The 22,878-nt window shown below is 45.9% G+C and overlaps 1 protein-coding gene across 1 annotated transcript in view; it reads right to left on the bottom strand.

Moving 5' to 3' along the window:
- LOC113029559 (melanoma receptor tyrosine-protein kinase-like) overlaps positions 1-21,620 on the bottom strand; it is a 39,920-nt gene extending 18,300 nt beyond the window's left edge. The window contains exons 1-2 of the mRNA XM_026180470.1: positions 21,244-21,620; positions 521-672 (exon numbers count right to left, since the gene is read on the bottom strand). Of these exons, the coding sequence (XP_026036255.1) occupies positions 521-672; positions 21,244-21,325 (234 nt within the window). The 5' untranslated portion in view covers positions 21,326-21,620. The remainder of the gene's footprint in view (positions 1-520; positions 673-21,243) is intronic.
- Between the last annotated feature and the right edge of the window lie 1,258 nt (positions 21,621-22,878).

The raw sequence follows: 22,878 nt of genomic DNA, 5'->3' as shown, positions 1-22,878 counted from the left end.
AAACCTTTACAAAAATGAGTGATTTTAACATCGTATTTTAGGTTTTCCTCCCTGTTTCAAACTTGTTTTCAGGCTGGAGTGATGTTTGAGGCTCAGAGGAGTGAGGCGTTCCCACCGTCACAGCTGACGTGTGAATCGCACAGAAACATCCACGCTGTTTGGCCTCGCCATGTCTCTGCTGTTTGCTCTCACAGTGAGTCAGACTTATGAGAACTGGTCTTTAATGATAATTCAGCTGAAGCTGGTTTCCTGTTATTGTGCCAAAGACGATCCTTCATTCAAAATGATGCTGAAATAAAGTCCGTTAATTTTTATTCCAATAAAAACTAACAGAGAAACTCCAGACTGTAGTTTCTCTGTTAGTTTGTCTGTTGCTGGTTTTATTGATTTTATTTATGGACTTTTCTTTCACTTTATTATTTGCTTTGGTTCATTTATAACCCTAACCTCTAATTATTGATTTACAATCATTCATTTTATTTGTACACTGGTTTGTTGATGCTGAGGGACGGTGGCTCACCTGCAGGAAGGACAGGTCGTGGTGCTCCTGCGTGTAGGTGATCTCCAGGTTCTCCAGCACCACGGAGCAGTTGGAGTACATCCTCACCATGCTGTCGTAGTGCTGCTCGTACGTCCCCAACAGCGACAGGTGGTTGCTCATTCCCTGACACACTGAGAGAGAAAGAGAGGAGTGCACAACATCAGCTGCAGTTCCTCTAAAGGCCACTGGATGATGCAGTTTCCTGGTCTTTTGCCCTGAAGGGAACAGTAACCACTCTGAAGTGGACCTGTTTTGGCTTTTTCTGTTTTTTCGACTCTTGGATCTGTGTGATCTCATGGCTGCCGCATGTGCAGAAGCCCCGCCCACCTGCTCATCAGCTCATTAGAGATTTCTAATAAAAAAATTCAAAAATAATCTGTCATTTAGATATTTTTCTTTAAATATGTAACCAAAAGTCCTAAATATAATTTTAGACGCCTATATTTAGAGTTTCTTCACCACAGACACTCAGTCCTTTGGTGTCTCAAACAGGAGGGGATGTTTCAGAGTTCACAGGTAATGAAACTTAGTCATCAGGTCATTGTGTGATGTGTTCAGGGAAGCCCCGGACCAAAGCAGGAAGGTGTAATGCAGCTTTGAACCGTAAAAACGAGAATCGAACGAGTTGGGCGGCAGCTGTGGAGCCTGTGACGGTGTGAGGAATGAAGTCCGGCAGGTTAAAGATCAGCCACTTCCTGCTGAAACTAACACATCAGAGCTCAGGTTGCACTCAGAACTTCACCTGAAAGTCAGTGGAGGAGATCTGAGTGCAAAAGCAACCCGGTCACACGAGAAGCTCAGACTGTACCGACAGATTTTAAACTTCACATCACAGAGTGAGTTCAAACATCTAGTATGGTGATGGCCTCGGGCCTTTCTCACCTGTCCTGCAGGTTTTCCTCACACCTGATCTAAACACTGCAGTTCAGAGCACTAAGCTCCTGATGGTCTTTCACTCCAGTAACAGGTACAGGAACACGGTGCAGAGCAGCTGTGACCTGTCTCACCTCCACCTGTTGCCTCCACTCTCCTCAGACTTTAAGCAAACAGCGAACCGAGGACCTCTGAACATGTCTGGCTGCACACCGATTGGCTGTTCGCCCACTGTGACATCACAAAGATAACACAGCTGCTCTTCATCTGAAGGAAAGCGACCCATTGGTCAGGGCCGCGCAGAAAAGTTCAGACATGTGCTGTTACTGTACATGTGATGCAATAAAGTTAGCTAATGCCTGTTTCCTTCTATCCTATCTTCTTTCCTTCATTTATCAATTTATCCATCTCTCCTTCCTTTCTTCACTCCTTCTTTCTTTCTTTGTATCCTTCTTTTCCACTTTTTCTTTCATCCTTCCTTCCTTCCTCAACCATTTCCTCAGTCCTTTCCTTCTATTCCTATTTATACTCTTCCCTACATAGCAAAATGGGTATGGCCCACACAATGTGCTAACACATGGCCCACACACTGCAAAGAATGACGGCCCTTTGGTGGCCCAGATCTGGTTTGCCAGAGGTGGCCCACACATGGGCCAGCACAAGGCCAGCTGCAGACTCACTGCTGGACCTGTGCTGGCCCAGATGTCAGCCTAATGTGTACCTTAATCAAGCCATGTAATAACAACATGTACTGGAACATAATAGTGCAAAAGTAACATGATGAAACTCTGTTCAGAGAGTGAATGGACTGATTCTTATATAGCACTTCTCTACTCTCCCAGATTACTCAAAGTGCTCTATACAACATGCCACATTCACCCAATCAGACACTTTCTCTAAACTGAGTGCTTTCTAACTACATTCATATTCCTGACATGCTGACTGAAGGAATCAGGGATCAAACCCCTAACCTTCAGATCAGTAGGTGACCTGCTCTTCCTCCTGAGCTACAGCCACCGAGTGGTGAACCTGAGTAAACCCTCACTAGGTTTGGATAAAGTGTACACTCACAAACCTGTCAAACCTGCATTTGAAACCTTAGCTACCATAGCAGTATAGTATTGCAACATGGCATTTGGGTCTTCTGACTAAAATAGGAAAATAGGAACATAAATAGTGCCTCATTGCCAGACCTGGCGCACATCTGGCTGACATACACCCTGCCATGACACCAGTCAGTCAGAAGTGCCAGCTTGATGCCAGATCCGGGCCAGACCTGGTTTCTATGAGCCTGGACCACATACACCAAACCACAATCGGGTCAGATATGGCATGCCATCACATAGACAGTGCCATCTTGCCAGGCCTGGCCCACATCTGGATGAAATACCACCTAACACGCCAGAAGTCAGCCAGCAGTGCCAGCTTGATACCAGATCCAGCCCAGACCTGTCTGCTATGTGGGTTATTCTTCTTTTTTTATTTTAATTTTTTCCCACTTTTCTTTCTTCCGATCTTTCCTTGTGTTGTCTCCTCCCACTCACCCCCCCAATGTCCTCATCCTCATCTGTCCTCTCCCACTCATTAATCCCCATCTCTCCTCCAGCACTCCATCCTTTTCTGTGTTCCCAACATTCCCTTTTTTCCCTCCTTTCCTCAATTTCTTCTCTGTTTTCACAGTTTTATCACTAAACTCATCCTTTCTCGCGCCTCCCTTCCTTCCTTTCATGTTTTCATTCCAGTTAAAGCGCGATGACATTCACGACAACAAGACAACATGAATGTTTGGATTTCTTTGGATTCAAACACATTTTTGTTAACTTTAGAGGAAGCTCGGAAGTCTCATCTTGATAGAGGAAACCGACACTGAGGTCATCTCCTGTGTCTCTGTGAGTCCATCTTCAGACAAACCTTCTGATAATTTGGCACCTTTAGAGGATGTAAACAGGAAGTGTAATATAGTCATAGAGTCGGGAAGTTATCTGAACTGCAGGCGTGTTTGTTGGAAATTTAACTGCTCATATTTTGGCAAAATGACAAACGCAGCTAAACTGACTGTTTGCAGGGCTCCCATGCATGTGCAGACATGCAGCTGTCACCGGAGCGCTGACCTACTGGAGCATGAAGTCTTTGATGTGCACGCAGGTTTAAGGACAGCTGTCAGAAGCAAAAGCCAAAGATTTCTTCTAAAAGTGTAAATAAAGTGAATGTGAAGGAAAACGTAACATCCAGGACAGCGGCGTGTCGCGGTCGCTGCTGCAGCGCCGAGGTTATGTGGAGCTCGTGATAAGTGATAAAGAACGTTAAGGTATTAAAATATGACATCTCATAGTGATGGCATGCATCTGTACACACACACACTTACACACACACACCCACAGAACTGTTTGTACAGAAACTGGTCTGAGCTGTCAGATTTTTGGACGTCATCCTCGACTGCTGCACGGTACACTGCATGTTAAAGTCCCTCCTCTGTGTACATATGTGTGTGTGTGTGTGTGTGTGTGTGTGTGTGTGTGTGTGTGTGTGTGTGTGTGTGTGTGTGTGTGTGTGTGTGCGCGCGCATTTTTCTTGGAAAGCCACAGAGTGCTCAGAACACACAGTTTCCCAGTAGCAGCTGTGCACTCAGCTCCTGTCAGTGTGTTTAACACCAAAACTCTGCAGGCATCTTCATGTTTCTGAAGATCAGCTGACTTCATGATGGATGGAAACTGAATTGAATCCACCTCAACAGCTAATCTAAGTCTCAGTCGCTCTGGATTCTCCACTCAGGAGGAAGCTCCTGTGAACAAACTCAACCACGAGCCCAAAGCGTTTGCTCAGCCTCCAAACTCCACAGATTCCTGAATAATCAGCTGGACACGCTGAAACACGCCTGGTCCTCTAAAGCTCCGCCCACAGGCCTCAGGACCCTCAGAATCCACTGTGGGGACATCCAGAGTTCATCACAGGTCAGAGCTCAAATATAAGGATTTAGATTTAGGTGGATTAAACTGTCCAGCTGTGCACAGCTCCCACTCACACACGTTACCTGAGCAGGCTGCTCAGGTGTGCTAACAGCTGCCTAAGTTTGGCGGGAACTTGTTTTTTTTCCAGCCCACATCTTTCCCAGGCAGCAGCCCATGAGTCAGAGAGGTGGACCGGAGCTGTGGAGGGTGATCCTCCTGCCTCAGGCTGCAGGCCGGAGGCTCCACAGCCTGCAGCAGGTTGTTGTTGGGTCCTTAGCTCACAATAAATTAATGGTAAATAATATTGAACTGAATGTGTAGAGCCAACTGTGTCGGTTAAGCAGATTTTTCCAGATCATATTTTTCCTCAAATTTTTTCACACAGGAAGTGAAAACGTCAAAAATCTCGCTAGCTGAGCTCGAACGTTTTCCCGTTGAGGTGAGGAGGTAAATCTCTGCGGCCATGACACACAGGAGCAAATAGTGCGTTACTTTCAGCGGCGGATTGATCGATGTGTGCGTGCTGAAGCAGACCTGCGGAGGCTGCACGTCGCCCCGTGGTTCGTGCACGTCAGCGATCGTCGCGCCGCCTTCTCGCAACTCAGATAAATCACGCGTGAATCAGAGTCAGACATGAAGAAACTGGATCAGTTAAATCCTCTTTATCCTCTCGTCTTCCTCCTCTGCCTCCGTGCTGACTCAGCACAGCGCCGGCAGGAGGAGAGACGGAGCGTTACTCTGAGAGGGAAAGTTTCTAAATCCCCTGATCCTGTAAAGCAGCAGCACTGTGTGTCTGTGTGTGTCTGTGTGTGTCTGTGTGCTGTGATTAGACAAACTGTTCGGTCAGGGTCAGGGTGCCACATTTATCTCTGTCAGCACGTCGTCTACCTCTTGTTTCTTCATGCTAGATTAGCGCAAAGACTGGGAACAGCAGGAAACTGTTAGCCTAGCACCACAGATATGAAACTTCTATGTGACTAGAAAATCACAATGGTTCCATTTTTATTTGATTCACGGTGTAACAGCTCGTACTGGGACTGCCTCACAGATGCTTTAGACATAAAAAAAACCTTAAAACATGATTTATAGATCATATTTTGGGGATTTTAAGTAATTCAGACATTAATTTATGAAACATTTTTATAGTTTTTTCCAAAAACTGAAGCTTTTAAATAGCTGCACAATAGAAACAATGGTGTTGACTTAAATATGAAGCCTTTTTAAAAAAAACAACACAATATCTCAGCCTCATGATCAGTAATCCACTGATGTGATACGAACAATATGCAGATTGTTCAGGTACAGCAGGCTTACCTGTACTATTAAATATACTGAAAACAATCTTTACAAATAAATGTACAATACAGCACAATATGTGGCAGGCTAACAGTTTACAAGGCTAATGATTATAATATGAAATGACGAAGATAATGAAAGGAAACATTTTTAATGGAGCTCTATTTCTACATTTCTCACACATACTGCATAACTACCTCTGATTCTCATCAATAAAGCTGAGCTGAAGTTTCTCGTCTGTAAAGGAAACGTAAAAAAATGATTGCGTAGTCAGTTAAACGATTGATTTATATCACTGAAGCATGTGGAGAATATAATAGTGCACAAGTGTTTTGACAGTCAGATGAAAACACCGCAGAAAAAAATATGTTGTTGCTTTTGTGCTGCAGGTTTGTGATCAGTGGGAGTTTGACCTTTACTTCAAGGTTGGCAAACACAGATGTGTGCATGGACAGGACGCACGCTCAGTCGCACGTCAGCCAGCAAATCGCAGAATCCTGCTTTCACGTTTCCCTTTTCTTCATCGAACAGAAACAAACACTGATCGAGTCCAACACGCGGACGTAAAGAAAGGCAGCGAGGCCTGCTCAGTGCCGCCCGCTGTCACACCTTCCCAGAGTGTTTGAGCGGACAGGAAGTGGTTAAAAGCCTGGTTGTGTTGGGGAAGGTCGGGTTTGCTAGAGCGAGTCATTTCAGATAAGGCGAGTTTATCAGCCTGTTCTCATCATCAGAGTCAGCGGCGACGTGAATGTCTCCGCAAGCCGTGTCGAGCTTCAAGCCACAGTTTTCTCCCTTTACCTGCTAAATCACCATGGTAACAGGTGCCGAACACCTCACCTGGTCCGGTCATGTTTTACTTCAGTGTTCGGAGTAGTGATGATTTTATGACTGCCGCTTTACTGAAGCTGCCTGAACGTTCATTTGATGATTTGACTGTGATCTGCTGCTGGAAACACAATAAACACGTTTCCTCCTCTGTGATTGGTCACCAGATTAAAGACTCTGTTACTGTATATTTTCTAAATGTTACTGCTTTTTAAGCTCTTTATAGATTTGAATCATCATTTTATCATCTTCATCTGATAACATCTCTGACTCATTTTGTGCAGAACAGTCAGCCAACACTGGAAATACCCTTTCTTATGTGAGCACGCTCGGAGCCCGGGTTAACAGAGAACGTTAATAACCACCGTCTGACACCAGCCACCTCCAGCTCCGCCGGGCGGGTCACACGTCTCAGGGTGTCCTATCAGAACGTCGTTAGACGGCTGTTTTGTCTGCGTGCTGCAGGTTACTGACACTGCCCCCTGGTTTTCCTACGCACATCTGCAGCCAGATGTCCATGTCTTTACTACAAACCCAGCTCGCTGTGAGCAGGATAGGCGATCACATGACGTCCATCCAGGCTTTAATCTTCACGCTCACGGCATCTGAACACTCAGCGGTGCGACTGATGTTACAAAGGAAGATTAAACCATAATATTAAAGAAATATGAAGAAGGTAACGTTTTAAGTGACGAGGTGAATAAAACTGGAAAAAAATTAAGGCTTTAATAAAACTGATCATATTTGAAGCCGTGACTCATATCACAGCTCTGTCATTACAACAGGAGAGACTCTGATTGAGCACTTTTTTAAATGAATGCTTAAATGTGTGTAAACAGTTTTAGTCTTTTATTTCAAGGGCCTGAGAGGAAAGAATGAAAGCTGAATCCAAACACAGGTTTAAGCCACATTCAAATTTAACACGAGTTCAGCAGGTTGGAATAAATTAGCTGCTGTGGTTTAAGATACTCGTGCTTGTAGAACAACAGGATTGTTTTAAACTGCTGTCAGCCAGCAGGAAAAACACAAGCAGGAATAAAGTTGCTGCATTTCTGTCTGTCACTGAGCTCTGAGGTTCCAGGAACGGTGACGCTGTTGCTGAAGAATTGATTGGTATGTAGGCGAGATGTCATAGCTGCTGATCTCTAACCTGGAACAGGTTACCATGGTGATTTATCCCAGTCAGAAGTTACAACCTTTACAAAACCGAAAACTCAGGATTAAGCCTGAAGTTAGCCGGATAAACTCAGGCTTCATAGTTCAGACCTCAGGCAGGTTCATGTTGTTTAACCAGTCGTGACTGTTTACTCCGTACTCTGAGACAACAAACCGCATTTCACCGATATGACTGTTTTATTCATGTTTCTATAGATATTGGAAGAATTTGCCGACAATAACTGCACAGCGAGAATCTGCACAGCCCTCATTAGCACCGTGTACCTGCACACAGGTGGGTCACCTGCCTGCCGTCAGCCGCCACTCTGCTTTCAGATCACAATCACAGCAGCAGCCAATCACAGCTCAGAGACGAGCAAAGAATTTATTCGTTTCACAAAAGATGGAGAGTCAGATAACGCACACGCACACACACACACACGCACACGCACACACGCACACGCACACACGCACACACACACACACACAGCAGTGCTTTTTCCTGTCTCATTGCAACATTCAAGGTTTTTCAGGACTTTCTGTCAGAGGAATGAAATGAGGTCACTGAGACGTATCAGTGTGTGTGTGTGTGTGTGTGTGTGTACATGTTTAGACACCTTTGTGAGGACAGAAGAGTGCAATGCTACTATACTTATGGGGACAAGATGTCGTCCACACGGGTTTGAAGGCATGTTTGAGGCTCACGATGTGGTGTTAGTGTCGGGGTTACCGTTGGGTTAGGTCAGGGCTCAGGGTTAGTGTAGGAGGCCAGGGACAGCATTATGTCAATGAGATGTCCTCATTAAGATATAAAAACGAGCGTGTGTGTGTGTCAGTATTGAATTAGCTGTAATGAGTGAAGTGCTGCTGACTCGTCTCTAACCACCTTCAGCATTCAGCACAATCAGGGTCAGTCACTCAGCACTGAGACCGTTTGTCCTCTTGTTGACGGTCTGAATCGACCAATCAGCTGCCAGAACACTCGTTACAAATCTGAACCCAAACTAAGTCAACAAGTCTGTGACGAGCATACACTTAATCTGATAATCTGATAGCTTATGGTGTAAGGAACACAAACAACTGAGGGTTTGGCTTAAACTGAATAAGAATGCTTCCTGCTGAAGGTTATCAGCGGTCATAATTAACAGCAGACAATGAAGAGTGAAAAGACCTGTCGGTCCACCTCCGCCTGCCAGCGTTCTCCTGCAGTCTGAGCAGCATCGGCCTGCAGAGCTGTGTGTCGTACTTTCAGCTACACAAACACGGCGACACAGCCGTTGCTATAAATCTGACAACGCTGAACCGTTGAAGGCGATCCCGTTCACTGAGCTCGGTGCCAGAGCTTTGTTCACAGCCGAGCTCGCTGCTAATGTTTCAGGTGAAACGAATCCAAACACGGTGATGAAGTTTATGTGGAGCTTCAGCGGGAGGATCAGCGATGTGTCTCATGTTGTTCTCACGTCCATCGCTCCTCCAATGAACTGTGAGTGTTTTCTGCTGATTCTAGGAACCCCGCCATTCTTCTCTGCTAACTCTTCTCCTGCTTTCTTTTCTTGGCATCTTTATTTATGCAGCTCATTGAAGCAGCTGAGCCCTCCAGCAGGAAAGACAACGCTCGGCGTTAAACAAAGTCAGAGCGGTCGGCGTCCTCGCTGTGAGGTGGCAGCTTCTTCACTGAGGACAGAAATCTGTCTTCATAAAAGATCAAAGACCAGCAGAGAGGAAAAGAGAGGAGCCGAAGATGGAGAGCCATCCTCGCTGTGACCTTCAGTTTCCCTCTCAGACACAAACACAGACAAAGAGACGAAAACAGAGTTCAGCCGAATTCACAAAACACCCGAGAGACGAGCTGGGTTTGTGATCAGGACGAACGAACACACACGCGCGCGCGCGCGCACACAGACACGCACACACTCACACACAGACACGCACACACTCACACACAGACACGCGCGCGCGCACACACTCACACACAGACACACGCGCACGCACACAGACACGCACACACGCACGCACACACACAGATAAATAAAGAGATGTAGAATTCTACAGATATGTTCGTGGATGCGATCCTGTCGTTGTTGTTCTTAGTAAATCGTTCCTTCACGTCTTCAAACTCCCAAACTCGTCGCATGTTTGCTGTGTTACTCACGGTGGTGTCACTGAAGCATGTTCAGGTTTCTGTGATGGAGAAATATTAGAAACATGCGTCACAGCTGCTTCACATCACTGTTTTTTCATATTTGCTTACAATAAGTCGTTTGACTGTCGCTCTCCTGATCCACTGAACTGCTTCAGTGATCCTACAGAGCTGAGCACAGGAAGCAGCCTGCAGCACACAAACAGCCGTTTCACTCGCAGTTAACACCAATCATCCACCTCACAGTGATCCAGCCTCACCCAGCGACGAGCGCACGAGCTCCATGTGGATATCTGAACAGCAGCGTCTGTTCCTAAAGCTCAGAGTGAACGATGAAACCCGAGCCCGTCCTGTTTCATCAGTTCTGATGGTTTTGGATTGACAGACGTTTCTGTTTTTATCCGACAGTTTATTTAAGCAGAAGCGGGCTGCGCTGCCAGGATGGAAATCATTATTCACTCCCAACAATAAAGAGCTCAAACCAATAAAAGCTCACGGTGAAACAAAGAGAATGAGATGGAAATCAATGGTCACCTTCCCTGCAGCAGAAATCAATGACAGCTTCCCATCGCTCTGCCTCGTCTGAGCTTAAACTGCTGTTAAGTGCTTTCATCGATCTTTTTAAAAACCCACCACAGAAACACGTGAACATCGATCGAGAGCTGCACGGGTCCAGCCCGGCGAGCACCGAGGGCCGTCACCGTGATGCCTTTGCTTGTTTTTATGACTCTTATGTTTGCATTCAAACTGTGACGTGGCCTCGTCCTTTTAAAAAGGTCCAAGTGGAAGTAAAGACGGCGTGATGTTTAAAACTGCGCGGTGAGGCGTTACCAGTCTGTCTGCTGAAGAGTGCAAAAGTGTTCGTATCAGCACCGAGATCCAAACTTCACACCGCAGGGTGGAGACGCCCAATTTACCCAATCACCACCTGCAATGTGTGTGTGTGTGTGTGTGTGTGTGTGTGTGTGTGTGTGTGTGTGTGTGTGTGTGGCACAGATGTTTGTTCATATCAGACTTCATCCTGTCATGTTTACGGGAAACAAGACTGAAACTCAGAGAAGAGAGACAAACATAATGATGTCCTGCAAAATGCCACAACAGGAACACACACACACACACACACACACACACACGCACACACACACGCACACACACACGCACACACACACACACACACACACACACACACACACACACACACACACACACACACACACACACACACACACTGTCTTCAGGAATGTCTCAGCCAGCTGAGAGGGGCCGTCCTGCTAAACGCAGCCTCAGCAGGTCTGAGCTCAGCTGAGAAAATCTTCTTTCTGTTTCCTCATAAAATCATTTCCAGGCTCTGAACTTGTGACTTCAGAAACATTAAGTGTGATCCGTCAAACCGGTCCATCGCTGTCTCACTGTGATGATGTCATGACAAAAGCACATATAGAATGTGTGTAACAGCAGTTTGTGCAAACTGGATTAAGTAAGTGTTGCAATTGTGTTGTGTGCAGCTCTGGAGGCAGACCCGGGAACCGCGGGCTGCAGGTCAAAGCTTTCTGCACGACTTGCTTCATTTGTTGCCTCCAAATCTTTTCTTCCTCTGTTCACGTGTGTGTGCGCACCAGCTGCATGCACAGACACACAATCCTGTCCACCAGTGGAACCTCGTGAACACACCAACATCAGAAACTAATCGTTAGATCTGCAGGGTGTGTGTGTGCGTGTGTGTGTCTGTGAGGGTGTGTGTCCTGCCTGCAGCAGTGTTCGCAGGTCAGAGCGAGACTGTGCTTGTCTGCGAGATGGAAGCTGCTTCACTCTGACTCTGTTTCAGGAAAATTCCAGAAGGGCCCAACGAGTTTTGCCTCTCTGACAGGCAGCATGTGCTCCGACCTTTGGTACGCTGCTCCCAGCCACACAGATAACCTCTCTCTTGGGTTGGCACAGAGTAACCTGAGAGTTTCACCTAAAAAGCCTCTGATAGGCGCAGGCTGTGCGGCCCTGCAGCCTGACAGGAAGCTCTAAGCGAGCGAACTCTGCAAAGACCATCAGTTGTTTCAAAGAATTAATCAGTTAAATCTGATGATATTTGACTGAAAAACATTTACTTTCAGTCAGCGACACCAACAGTCATCAGCTCCATGTCATGTCTTTGTCCTGTCTTCCGTCCCCGTCGCAGCAGATGGCCCCGCCCCTCCCTGAGCCTGGTTCTGCCGGAGGTTTCTTCCTGTTAAAAGGGAGTTTTTCCTTCCCACTGTCGCCAAAGCGCTTGCTCATACAAGTGCTGGGGTTTCCTCTGTTGTATTGTTGTAGGGTCCACCTTACAACATAAAGCACCCTGAGGCGACTGTTGTTGTTATGCTGCATAAATAAAGCTGAACTGAATCCACACTCAAAAAAAGAAATTGGGTGGTTGTTACATGTACAAGATTCAAACTTTGAACTAAATAATTTCTATGGTGAACGTAATTAAATCATGTAGCATCTGCATGAACTTCAGCAACTTAATTTGTTCTTGTTGAGATGACCTGATACAATCTAGTAAGAGCGGTTATTTGCTGGTCTCACGCAATTCACAAGATCACATTAGATGTCAAACTGCAGGAAAATCACTGGAGTTTTAAGAGGCAGACAGCTACACCCACACCACGTGTATGCTCTCGCTATTTATTGTGGTTTAACCTGTCAAGGACAAAAACGTACAGAGAAGTCTGCATCAAGCCTTGAAATCACAGCTTTCCTAGTTTTAAGCCTGGAGTGACAGCTTGGTGGTGTGATGGTCAGTGCTGGTGCCTCACAGCAAGAAGGGCCTGGGTTCAAATCCACAATCTGGCCAGTTTGCAGTGTGTAATTAGAGTTCGGTTAGTTGGTAATTCTAAACTACCCATGAGTGCAAATGGTTGTTTGTCTCTATGAAATCATCAACCCCCACATTGGTTCATTAAGCACGACTAGCAGTAATCGCCTTGATTAGCAAAGTAATTCTTCAAACAACAAGATTTCATTGAGTTCTCCTGAAGTTTTTAACTTGTGTAGAATCAATTAAAACAGATTTCACTCTACATACTTAAATAAATCACTTTAAGTCAATATAAGCATACTACGTTGATCCAACGTAATCCGATTACATTTAACCACCAAATGCCAAATGTGTTGGTCTGACATGGTCAAAAATGGGTTTTTGTACTCGGTTAAATCTTGTGGGAAAAGGTGCCGTGATTAAATTGTGTTCATCCAACAACAGATTTTTTTGAGTGAATGCACCACAGTGGGTTTTAAATCAGTCAATCAAAATGTGACTGAAGTGCTGACTGTCAGCTTTAACTCAAGGGGTTTAATAAAAACACTGCACAGCTGTGCAGACTCTCACACTTTCACAGGCTCAGAACCAGCTGGACAGGTGAGACCTGCTCCCTCGTTGTTGGAGCCAAGTCCAGGCCGATATTTTACTCAGTTACATCATGCCATATTTAAGTATTTGTCATGATCTTTAAGTTTCTATTATGATCTTGATCATTTTATTGTTATTTATTGTTATAATGTAATAGGCTGTGCTCCATAAATTAATCCTGCTTTGTTAGTCTGTTGTTGTTGTAAAGTGTTGGTGGATGTCGTAAAGGGGGTGTGTATTTGGCCCACATGCGGAGGGGTGTGGGTAAAAAAGGTTAAGTAAGCAAGCAGGACGTGGAGCAACAGTTTTCTGACCGTCGCCGTTTTAATGTTATTTTTGTTATAACATAAAGGAAATATAAACGGAGCTCCCACCAGAGGCATTTGTTTTGTACCTTTCGATTTGTATGGAAAATAAATGTTTTGCCCCTTTTTTCCTTCGCCTCGTTTTTTGCTACCGGAAGGCATCCAAGCGACTTAACAAGAGCGCGAGTCAGAAACTTTACGTTCTGCAAAGAAGGACCGAAGGTTGCCGCTATACTCGTTGTTCCCTGAGCCACGAGAAGGATCTGGATTTAATCCCATCCAACTTTCCTGAAAGGGTCAATACAGGCTCCAAACAGACTCGGATGCTGAGGGACGTCCTAAACTGTGTCACTGTACAAAACCTCATGGACCTGACTGCATGTCAGGAAACCGTTCTAAATGATTTCACTGAGGGATGCTTCAGACCAGTTAGCATCCATGTGGTCACCTCACCCTCAACCAGCAACGTCTCAGTCACCTCCTCCTCCAGCCACGGGGACAAAGACGCATTTCTGAGCCAGCTGAGACACTGAAACTCTCCCAATATCCTGAGTCTGCCCTGCAGCTCCTTCCAGGAGGACATACATCTCAACTAGGAGCCTCCAGGTGAGTCAGGTACCTGTCTCAGTGTAGAAGAGCAGCGGCTCTCCTCTGAGCCCCTCACCCAGTCTCTAAGGTGGAGTCCAGAGACCTTTGAGGGGAGGCTCGTTCCTGCTGCCGTGTCATTACATGCAGTTTGTGACAATCATCAACTGTTTATCTTCCATGCAGATACCTGCAGGCTGCAGGTGTGAAGCCCGATGAGGGCTGCGTGTGAGCTCCAACCTTCAGAGCCCGACCAACAGAGACAGCAGGTCGTAAGAAAAGCCTCTAAAGCACCGAGTGGGGTTTGTGTGATGGCGTGCGGGCACGCAGGTACACGAGTGGCCTGTATAATCCGGCGAGCACTTTCTCAGCTCCATTATTGACATTTTTCACATTCCTGCTCTGAAAATCCCACAGGCTGCTCTTGACGGGCGTTAGCCGCCGCCGCTGGGAAACCTACCACACACAGCGTCTCTCAGTCATTACAACAGCAACAAGGACTTAACTCGCCAACGCAGTTAGATTCAAGTTCTCGTTCCCACCTGCAGCTCCCAGCAGTCTGGAGCGAGTCCCATCGGTGACTCAGCGCTGGTGAAAATGACATTTCAGCGTGACAGCTGATATCTGTGTGAATACCTCAGTGAAACTGACACAAGCCAAAAACAGCTGCGACTCACTCAACCACCTAAACACAGGTTTACACACCTGTGGAAACACCTGAGTGTTTACATGTGGTGGAAACGACCACAAAGACGCAGAAACCCAAAACAAAGCATCATCACGTTCATCTACACACACACACACACACACACACACACACACACACACACACACACACACACACACACACACACACACACACACACACCTGCATCAGTGTGATACGTGTACTAAAGTTCACCTTCACCTCGTTGTGCTGGTGGCTTCTTCCTGCTGTCGCTGCTCACAGGGAGTCAGTGATTGTTGGGGTTCAGTGATGACAGTGTGGAGTCGTTACAGTAACTTAAAGTAATTTAACTGACTGCACAGCATTAGGGTGGTGGTGTGGTGGTTAGCATCATCGCCTCTCAGTACGCAGGCCTGTCTATACTCTGGCTTCCTCCCACAGTCCAAACACGTGATGTGAGTGTGGACGGTTGTGTGTCTGTGTGTGGCCCTGTGATAGGCTGGAAGCCTGTCCAACGTGTACCCCGCCTCTTACCCCACGCCAGCTGGGATAGACACCAGTGACCATGATCTGGAGGAGAAGAAGAAGGATGTGCGGGCGGAGAGCATCGCCGCTCTGACACGATGCTGGCACGTTCAGCTACCATCACATCAGACGTCCTCACACACGCACACAAAAGCTCAATCATCAGTGTGTGGTTCGCTTTGATTCATGAGGAAAAGCTCAGCGTGTCCGGCCCCTCCTAAACCAGCAGCCAATCAAAACTCTTGAATCGAGGCAGGACTCGGAGAGCTTTGGGAGTTACACCGCTGACCTCGGCTCAGTTTTTGGGGTGTTTTTCAGTCGGGCCGATTGTTGTCGTACTTTTTTTAGTCAGTGCAGCTCGGCTGGGTATGTTAACAGCATTACCATGGTTACCGCCAGGCTCCAACGTCTTCTTTATTATTGGAGTCGAGTTTCACTTACACACACAGCCAAGGTCTTTCCAAAAAGTCAAACTCAATGGGAACTCTCACACACACACACACACACACAGATGCTCTGTGCAGCCACAACAATCAGTGTTTGATGATTTACTGCAGCTGAAGCTGGATCAGAAACACAGAAAGCGAGCAGCTGCTCTCTCCCAGCACACACAATCAGCAGAGAGTGCAGCCAATCAGAGCAGCTGGTGTCATCAGAGAGACACGCTTAAAGTCTCCAAACAGCTCAGTGTAGAAATCTGATTGTTTTTGTGTTCAAACTTAAAAACTGAGAGGACGTTGGTGTGTGTGTGTGTGTGTGTGTGTGTGTGTGTGTGTGTGTGTGTGTGTGTGTGTGTGTGTGTGTGTGTGTGTGTGTGTGTGTGTGTGTGTGTGTTTGGGACAGAGACTGGGTCAGTGTGAGACTTTAGTTTGTTAACTGGTAATTATGTGACAGTGCAATCAGCTCATTTACACAGTAACATGAAATTAATGCAGCCAGTTACTTTCTCTGGCAAGTAATTAAGTCATCTACACCATTACTTTTAAGGGAAGTAACTTGTAATATGTAACAGATTACTTCTTTGCTGGTTTGTGGCGATACAGTCCATGAAATAATCACATACAATCTTTCTTTTCTTTTCGTGCTTGAGGTCATGAATATGTCAGCGCTGCATTTCACAGGACAAATTTCCTGAGGTGTGTTTCTAGTAAAGAGAGCGTCACCATGGCAACCAGGAAAACAAAGATGGAAAAAAGACATGGCAGCCATTTTTCTCAACCCAACTAGCACATCGTCATGACAAAGCGACACATTTGTACCTGCTTTTATATTTAAAGTGAATACAAACTCTGAAACACACAGTGTGTGTCTGAAACACACACACAGCTTTTTGCTGTTTAACGAGCACATGTGAGGCTGCACTGATGAACTGTTGTGTTCAGAGACACCAAATAATGTTGCGGAGCGTGAATCAAAATACAAATTGTTTTCTGGTAAAACAAGACAAGGTCGTGATTATCTCACCAACTGCCATGAGACTGGGTTGACTTGTTTGGTCGCCATCTTTGGTTTAATGACATGAGAGAATTTAACCCTCAGTCTTGGCCTGCAGGCACTCTGCAGTGAAACAACAGCCCATTCTCAACAATGACAGTCACACAAATACACTCAGACTCACTCAAATCCTCCTGCTAATCAAATTGTGTTTGAAACAAAGATGGAACACAGTCAGCTGTTTTCACTTATTACACACACACACACACACACACACACACACACACACACACACACACACACACACACACACATACACACATACACACACACACACACACACACACACACACACACACACACACACACACAAAACTCTAATCTCAGCAGAGCAGCCTGAATGGTCTGACATACACTGAAATCTCCCATAATGCCCTGCAATCCAACCAGAAACTGTCAAAATAAAAGGTTAACCTGAGAAATTCTCAAAAATACAACATTCATTTATCAGCCGTGTCATTTCCTGTTCTTTCTGAGGCGCAGGTTAAGCTTCCCGAGGAAACACCGGGGCTGATGGGAACTGTGGCACTGTGGGATCAATGACAATGATCGATAGGTTTTACAGGCTGCATTTAATCCTGGATGAAGTTTTTTCTAACGCTCCTTCCTGTTTACATCCTGCCTGCTGCTGTAGTTTATGATGCGTTCAAAGAAACGTCGTATTTTTAAAATGTATTTATTTCTAATGTGAAGCCCCTCCCCTTCCTGCTGAGGGTTTCCTCCTCTTGTTAATAAACTAATAACTGACATCACATCCTGCCTTATCTCTGGGATCTGTGCCCAAGACCTCGCGACATGTTTTTCCAAACTGGGTTTAAAAGTGAACGTCCAGCACGTTCATGGATGCAGTGCAGGAGGACATGCAGAGGCTGGTGTGGCAAGAGGGCTGGGGCAGGAGGAGATGGAGGCGGATGACTTCTGAAAGGAGCAGAAAGAGGAAGAAGATCGGCTGTGTCTTCTCTAAAATCTAACTTGCATGTTATTTATGATGCTGAGCCTCGTGTGCTCTTTCCACTCTGAGCTGTGAGTGGGGATTTCTTCTCTTCGATTAAGTTACATTATCGCCTCGGTAGTTCCCACAGCACATGTGGTGTGGGATGTGGTAAACCCACAGTGCTTTTCCAGGCTGTACAACCTGCATTCACTATTTCACACACACACTCAGTGCTACAGGTCTGCACAGAGCCCAAAGGATGCTGAAGGACCTCAGTCACATCCTGTTCTCTAACCACCTGCTGCCGTACGTCACACCTCACAGCAGCTTGTCTGCTCACTGAGACACTGTGGACTCGTCCTGCACACGTCACAACTTCTCACAACCAAGATATACAGACTCGTGTGTTTATGGGTCAGTAATAAGAACTAAACCACCATGAGCCCGGAGCTCTCTGCTCTGAGCATCCCCACACTCATCTAATCAGACCCCACACTGACCCACTCCACCCAGGATGTGAACTCATTCTCGTCCTCCTCTCTGATGAGGTTATCGTTCCCTGTGGGACGTCTGTCTCATGGAGAATGTGGGAGGAGCAGAGACAGTTTAAGCCTCACAGCATGGACGCAGGCTGAAGCCATCAATCACCGATCAGTCAGAGAAACGAGCTCCTGCAGGTTTCTGATGGAGATCAATGAGCGAGAAAAGAAGGAGAAAACTACAACATGTACTCAAAGTACTACAATACGAGGAGAATGCACATTACATAAGGAGCTGAGAGCATCAGGGATGGAACTGTGGTGGAGTTTACGTATATATGGACTGTAATGTTCTCTTTATGATCTGCTGTTGTGTACGTTTGTGTCTGTGCAGAATAACGTGTTTGTGTTGCTGTGAACCTCGGGTGTTTCACTCAAATTACAACAACAATAATCACACAATGGTTGATAAAAGCTCCGCCCCTATTGTTGTGGCCGAGCGTGTGACACAATCACTGATTTCGGTAAAGACCACCGACAGTTACGACTCGGCGTAGGAGAACACCATCACAGAGCAGAGCAGGCATCAGTAACAAAAGAAGGAGCTGGGTGGAGGTGGGCTGCAAAGCAGCTTGCAGATGAGCAGCAAACATTAACTATATGTGAATGAAAGTCCCAAATGTGACCAGAGGAGCCTGTTAGACCCACAGCAGAGAGCAGAGCGAGTGCCCTCCACCAGAGTCAATGCTTTGTCTGACAGTCTTAATGAAAGTCACATGGGCTTCTTCTTTGCTCCACCTTTCTGCAAACTTTCATTCAGCCTGATGCTTGTATGCATTGTGAGTCATGCAGACAGACTAATCGCACTGATCACTGCTCCAAATCCAAACAGAAACGCAGGCATTACACAAATGCAGCTGTGGAGCTGAGATCCTCACGCTGCAACATTTTCCACCTTTCACTTACAGTTTTTTACAGACGCTAGGACACATGTCTCAATACTTAGGTCACTTTTGCAAAACTCTTCACACAATCCTCCTAACTGACCGTCAGCTTGGCAAAGCAGTTCATTTCACATTCAAAATGCACTACAACTACCAAAACACTTCATTCAGGTCTCAAATAAACTCATTCTTCCAGAACACTAGCAAAGGTTGACAGCCGACAAACACACTTTGTCACCCACAAAACAATGACCTAAAAACACTAACAACATGTAGCATTACAGTGTTTTCTTGTGTAAAACAAGGACACATCTCTGTTTATAATTTCAATATATGTTACTGGAATGAATCAGACATCATGCAGAATTCGTTAATATTTGTTTATGTATTTTTATGTTTCTGCACTAAGTAATCCCAAAATACAAGAATTTGTATACACACCATCCACTGATACACATACAATAGTAATGCTAATCTACTCGGTCTTCTCCATTTGGCCACAGGTTCTCATCCACATCACATCTTATGTCATCTATGGCAACACACCTAGGAAAGAATCTTCTGGCTGCCAGAATTGAAGGAGTTGAAAAATTGAAGGAGTAACACCTGTGCAGATGTTCATCTACAATGAGAATCAGCTGTGGCTGGTTAAACTGCATTTTTAGATTTAAAATATGTTTCACTAAAATATTGCTGTTGAATTTTGCTGTCTTTTTAAGTTTTGCATTGTGTTATTGTTTTGGCCATAAGTTTAACAGTTTTGAAAACAGTATGTAAGCACATGCAAAATGTCCTGTACGTACAAAGATTTTTGGCAGTTGTTGTGTCTGAGTGAGAAGATAATTCATGAAATTTGAGAGATGTAGTCATTGGATGCATTTTGTGCCAAAACAATGATAACTGGTCCTCAGTTTAGCCCACATAGACTTCTGTTGTGCTCACTGTGTGAGGAGTTTTGCAAACGTGACCTAAGTATTGAGACATGTGTCCTAGCGTCTGTAAGAAACTGTAAACAACTGTAAAGCCTGATTATCATTTAAAACACGTCAGCCTCTCACATGTCACGTGTCTCATTATTAGGAGTATTACAGATGAACTGCACTCTGATGTCCCTGTGCTGTTTGGGAGACGCATGTTCTCTGTGGGGGAGACGCGAGCTTTGGCTCAGATGCAAAGCAAACACGAGAGGAAATGAAGGTTTAATTGGCGATGAGCGTCAGTGTGTGTGAGTTTAAACGTCTTCAGCCGCGAGCTTCCACAAACTTTCTCCACGCATGGCTCCATCTCTGGCTCAGACACACCGCCTCTGACATTCACTTTTTACTGTTTATTACAGGTGTGTTAAACCTGCGATCAGTCCTCCACGCTCACCCGCGGAGCTGAGTGGACAGCAGAGTGACCTGCTGTCCGCACACGGTCACCTTTAAAGGCACACCTGATTTGTGTCTGTTCGAGCTTCTTCATGCATCTGTTTTTAACTGTGTTTATTCGCTCTGCTTTTAATTTGATTCCGGTGCAAACATTCCTCTCACACTTCTTTCATTTCTGTATCCGTCCTCCTCCCTCCCTCTCCCGGGTCACATCCCTCCGACCCCTCTGTGAGATGTAATCTGCCCGCGGGCCTCCTGTGAGTGGCGGAAGCACCTCCTGGGGAGAAGCGGAGCCTCCTCGGCTGTGTCTGAACCCGCAGAGCAGTCTGACCTGTTAATTCCAGTTAACTCCAATTTAGAGGCTCGTACTTCCTCCTGTGAGGGATCCGATCGGCGGAATCACTCTGATGTTACATTCATTTGATATCACGGAGGAAAAGGTCACTTCCTCAGCATGTACAGTAACTTTAAAGGTTTAACATTTAAGACCGCGTATAGATCTGAGTCGTGACTCTGATGTTCGAACACGCGTGTTTTCCTCTGTGGAATACTGCCCCGGACCTTCTGATCCTGAATCAGCTGTAATGATCATTTCTGCAGGCTGTCTCACTCTGACTCTGAAACCACTTTGCTCCAGTTTCTGTACTTTTACACGAGCTCTGAGACCCCAGGTCACATGTGTGATCCCGACGCCCGCGGAGCGGCTGAGCCGCAGCGGTGCCCTCAGCGGGGACACACCAACTTTTTAACCCACCCCGGAGCAACGTCCCCGGTTCCTACCTCTCCTGTCGGGAGTGGTGCAGCAGCAGCGGCCGAGCAGCAGCAGCAGCAGCGCCGCTCCTCCTCCGCAGAGAAGCTTCATGTCCGCGGTTCGATCCTAACTCTGGTACTCGGAGTGTGCGTGAAGTGCGTGGACGGACTCCTCCATGAGCAGCAGGTACAGCAGAGACTGATCTCCAGAGCGTCCTGCAGCTGAATGACGGCTCCGAGCTCGGAGCGGGGAAGTCCACACCTCCTCCACCTCCACCCACACCTCCTTTTCAAATCCATTTAGCTTTATTGACATGACACCCAAACCCGCGTGTCCGTGCGCACAGGAACACAAAGGATCGACTTTCATTAAGCTGTAAAACTGAAGTAAGATCAGCGGAAATGCGAAGATAATAAGACACCAACTTCTCACTTTATGAACGGGAAATTGTGGAAATGTGGAACAACACGCACTGTGGGCTTTATCCACTAATGACTGAACACTGTGACAGAGGGGTCGCAGCCCGGTGTCGTCCGTGACTCTGACACTGACTCACATCGTGTTCTTTATTCAAACATTTTGATATCATTGTTATTAAAACTCCGAATCTCACTGATTTACTTTAATCCTGAACAGAAAATCAGTTTCACTGTTGAATTTTGTTCCTGGTTCATTTGTTTCTCAGATTAGTAAAAACATCTTTTCAGTTTGTTATTTGCGTCTTACACAAAAATACAACTTTTAGCTGTAATGAATTCTTTTTCTAAATGTCTAAAATACTTTTGTTTCCTTGTTTTCTGGCAGGTGCTCCGGTAACTGAGCTCTGACTTCTTATTTCTAAAACGCTCGTTGAGTTTTTCTGCTTCTGTGTTTTGCCTGTTTTATCCCGCAGGTGTACGAACATCTCCAAACATCTTCACAATATTTTGCAAACACACAAACAGGAGGGACCCGAAACTCAAACAGTTCTCATTGTGAGTCTGATTTAGACTCACAATAAAGAAAGTGTATTTTTCTTTCCTCTTTGGGTCCCCCTGGTGGCCACGAGCAGCGTGGCGTGTGGATGTTTGAGACGAACAGGTGAGTGAAAGTGAGCCACAGATGAGCTGGTTTCATGATCCTCTCTGCATCTGACAGTTTGGGTAAAACTAAAATCTGGTAACTTTAGACTCATGTTGAATTATGAAGCATTTCTTCAGAGAACATGGAATAAATGCAGTTTGAGTCAGGTGGGTCGCTCAGCACTGTGGCCTCACAGGCTGCAGGTTCCTGGTTCGAACCCTGGCTGAGTTTCCGTGTTGTCCTGTGCCCATGTGGCTCTCTCCAGCCTTCTCAGCTGGACTTGAGTGCAAATGTCTGTCACTCTCACTGGTTAGCACTGTGATTGCCTGCTGACCGGCCCACAGTGGGCCATTACCCAGCCGGAACAGGCTCCAGCTCCTGTGACCCTGAACTGGATGAACAGGAAGAATGGATGCATTGATAATTATTTCTGACTTGAATTGTTTTTGTGGGGTTTGCACCACCAGGGATGCGGTCCATCAACACGTGATGCTTTTTTGACCTTTACATTAAACTTTCCATTGATTCCAGCGCAGGGATTTAGACACAATGATTGTTAAAATCAGACCCGTCAGACCTGCTGCTCCCTTTGCAGAGGAAAA

The sequence above is a fragment of the Astatotilapia calliptera genome, chromosome 9, assembly GCF_900246225.1.
Source record: "Astatotilapia calliptera chromosome 9, fAstCal1.2, whole genome shotgun sequence".
Classification (NCBI taxonomy): Eukaryota; Metazoa; Chordata; class Actinopteri; order Cichliformes; family Cichlidae; genus Astatotilapia; species Astatotilapia calliptera.
Note: the sequence above shows the minus strand (reverse complement) of the source record. Positions and strands in the feature narration are given on the sequence as shown.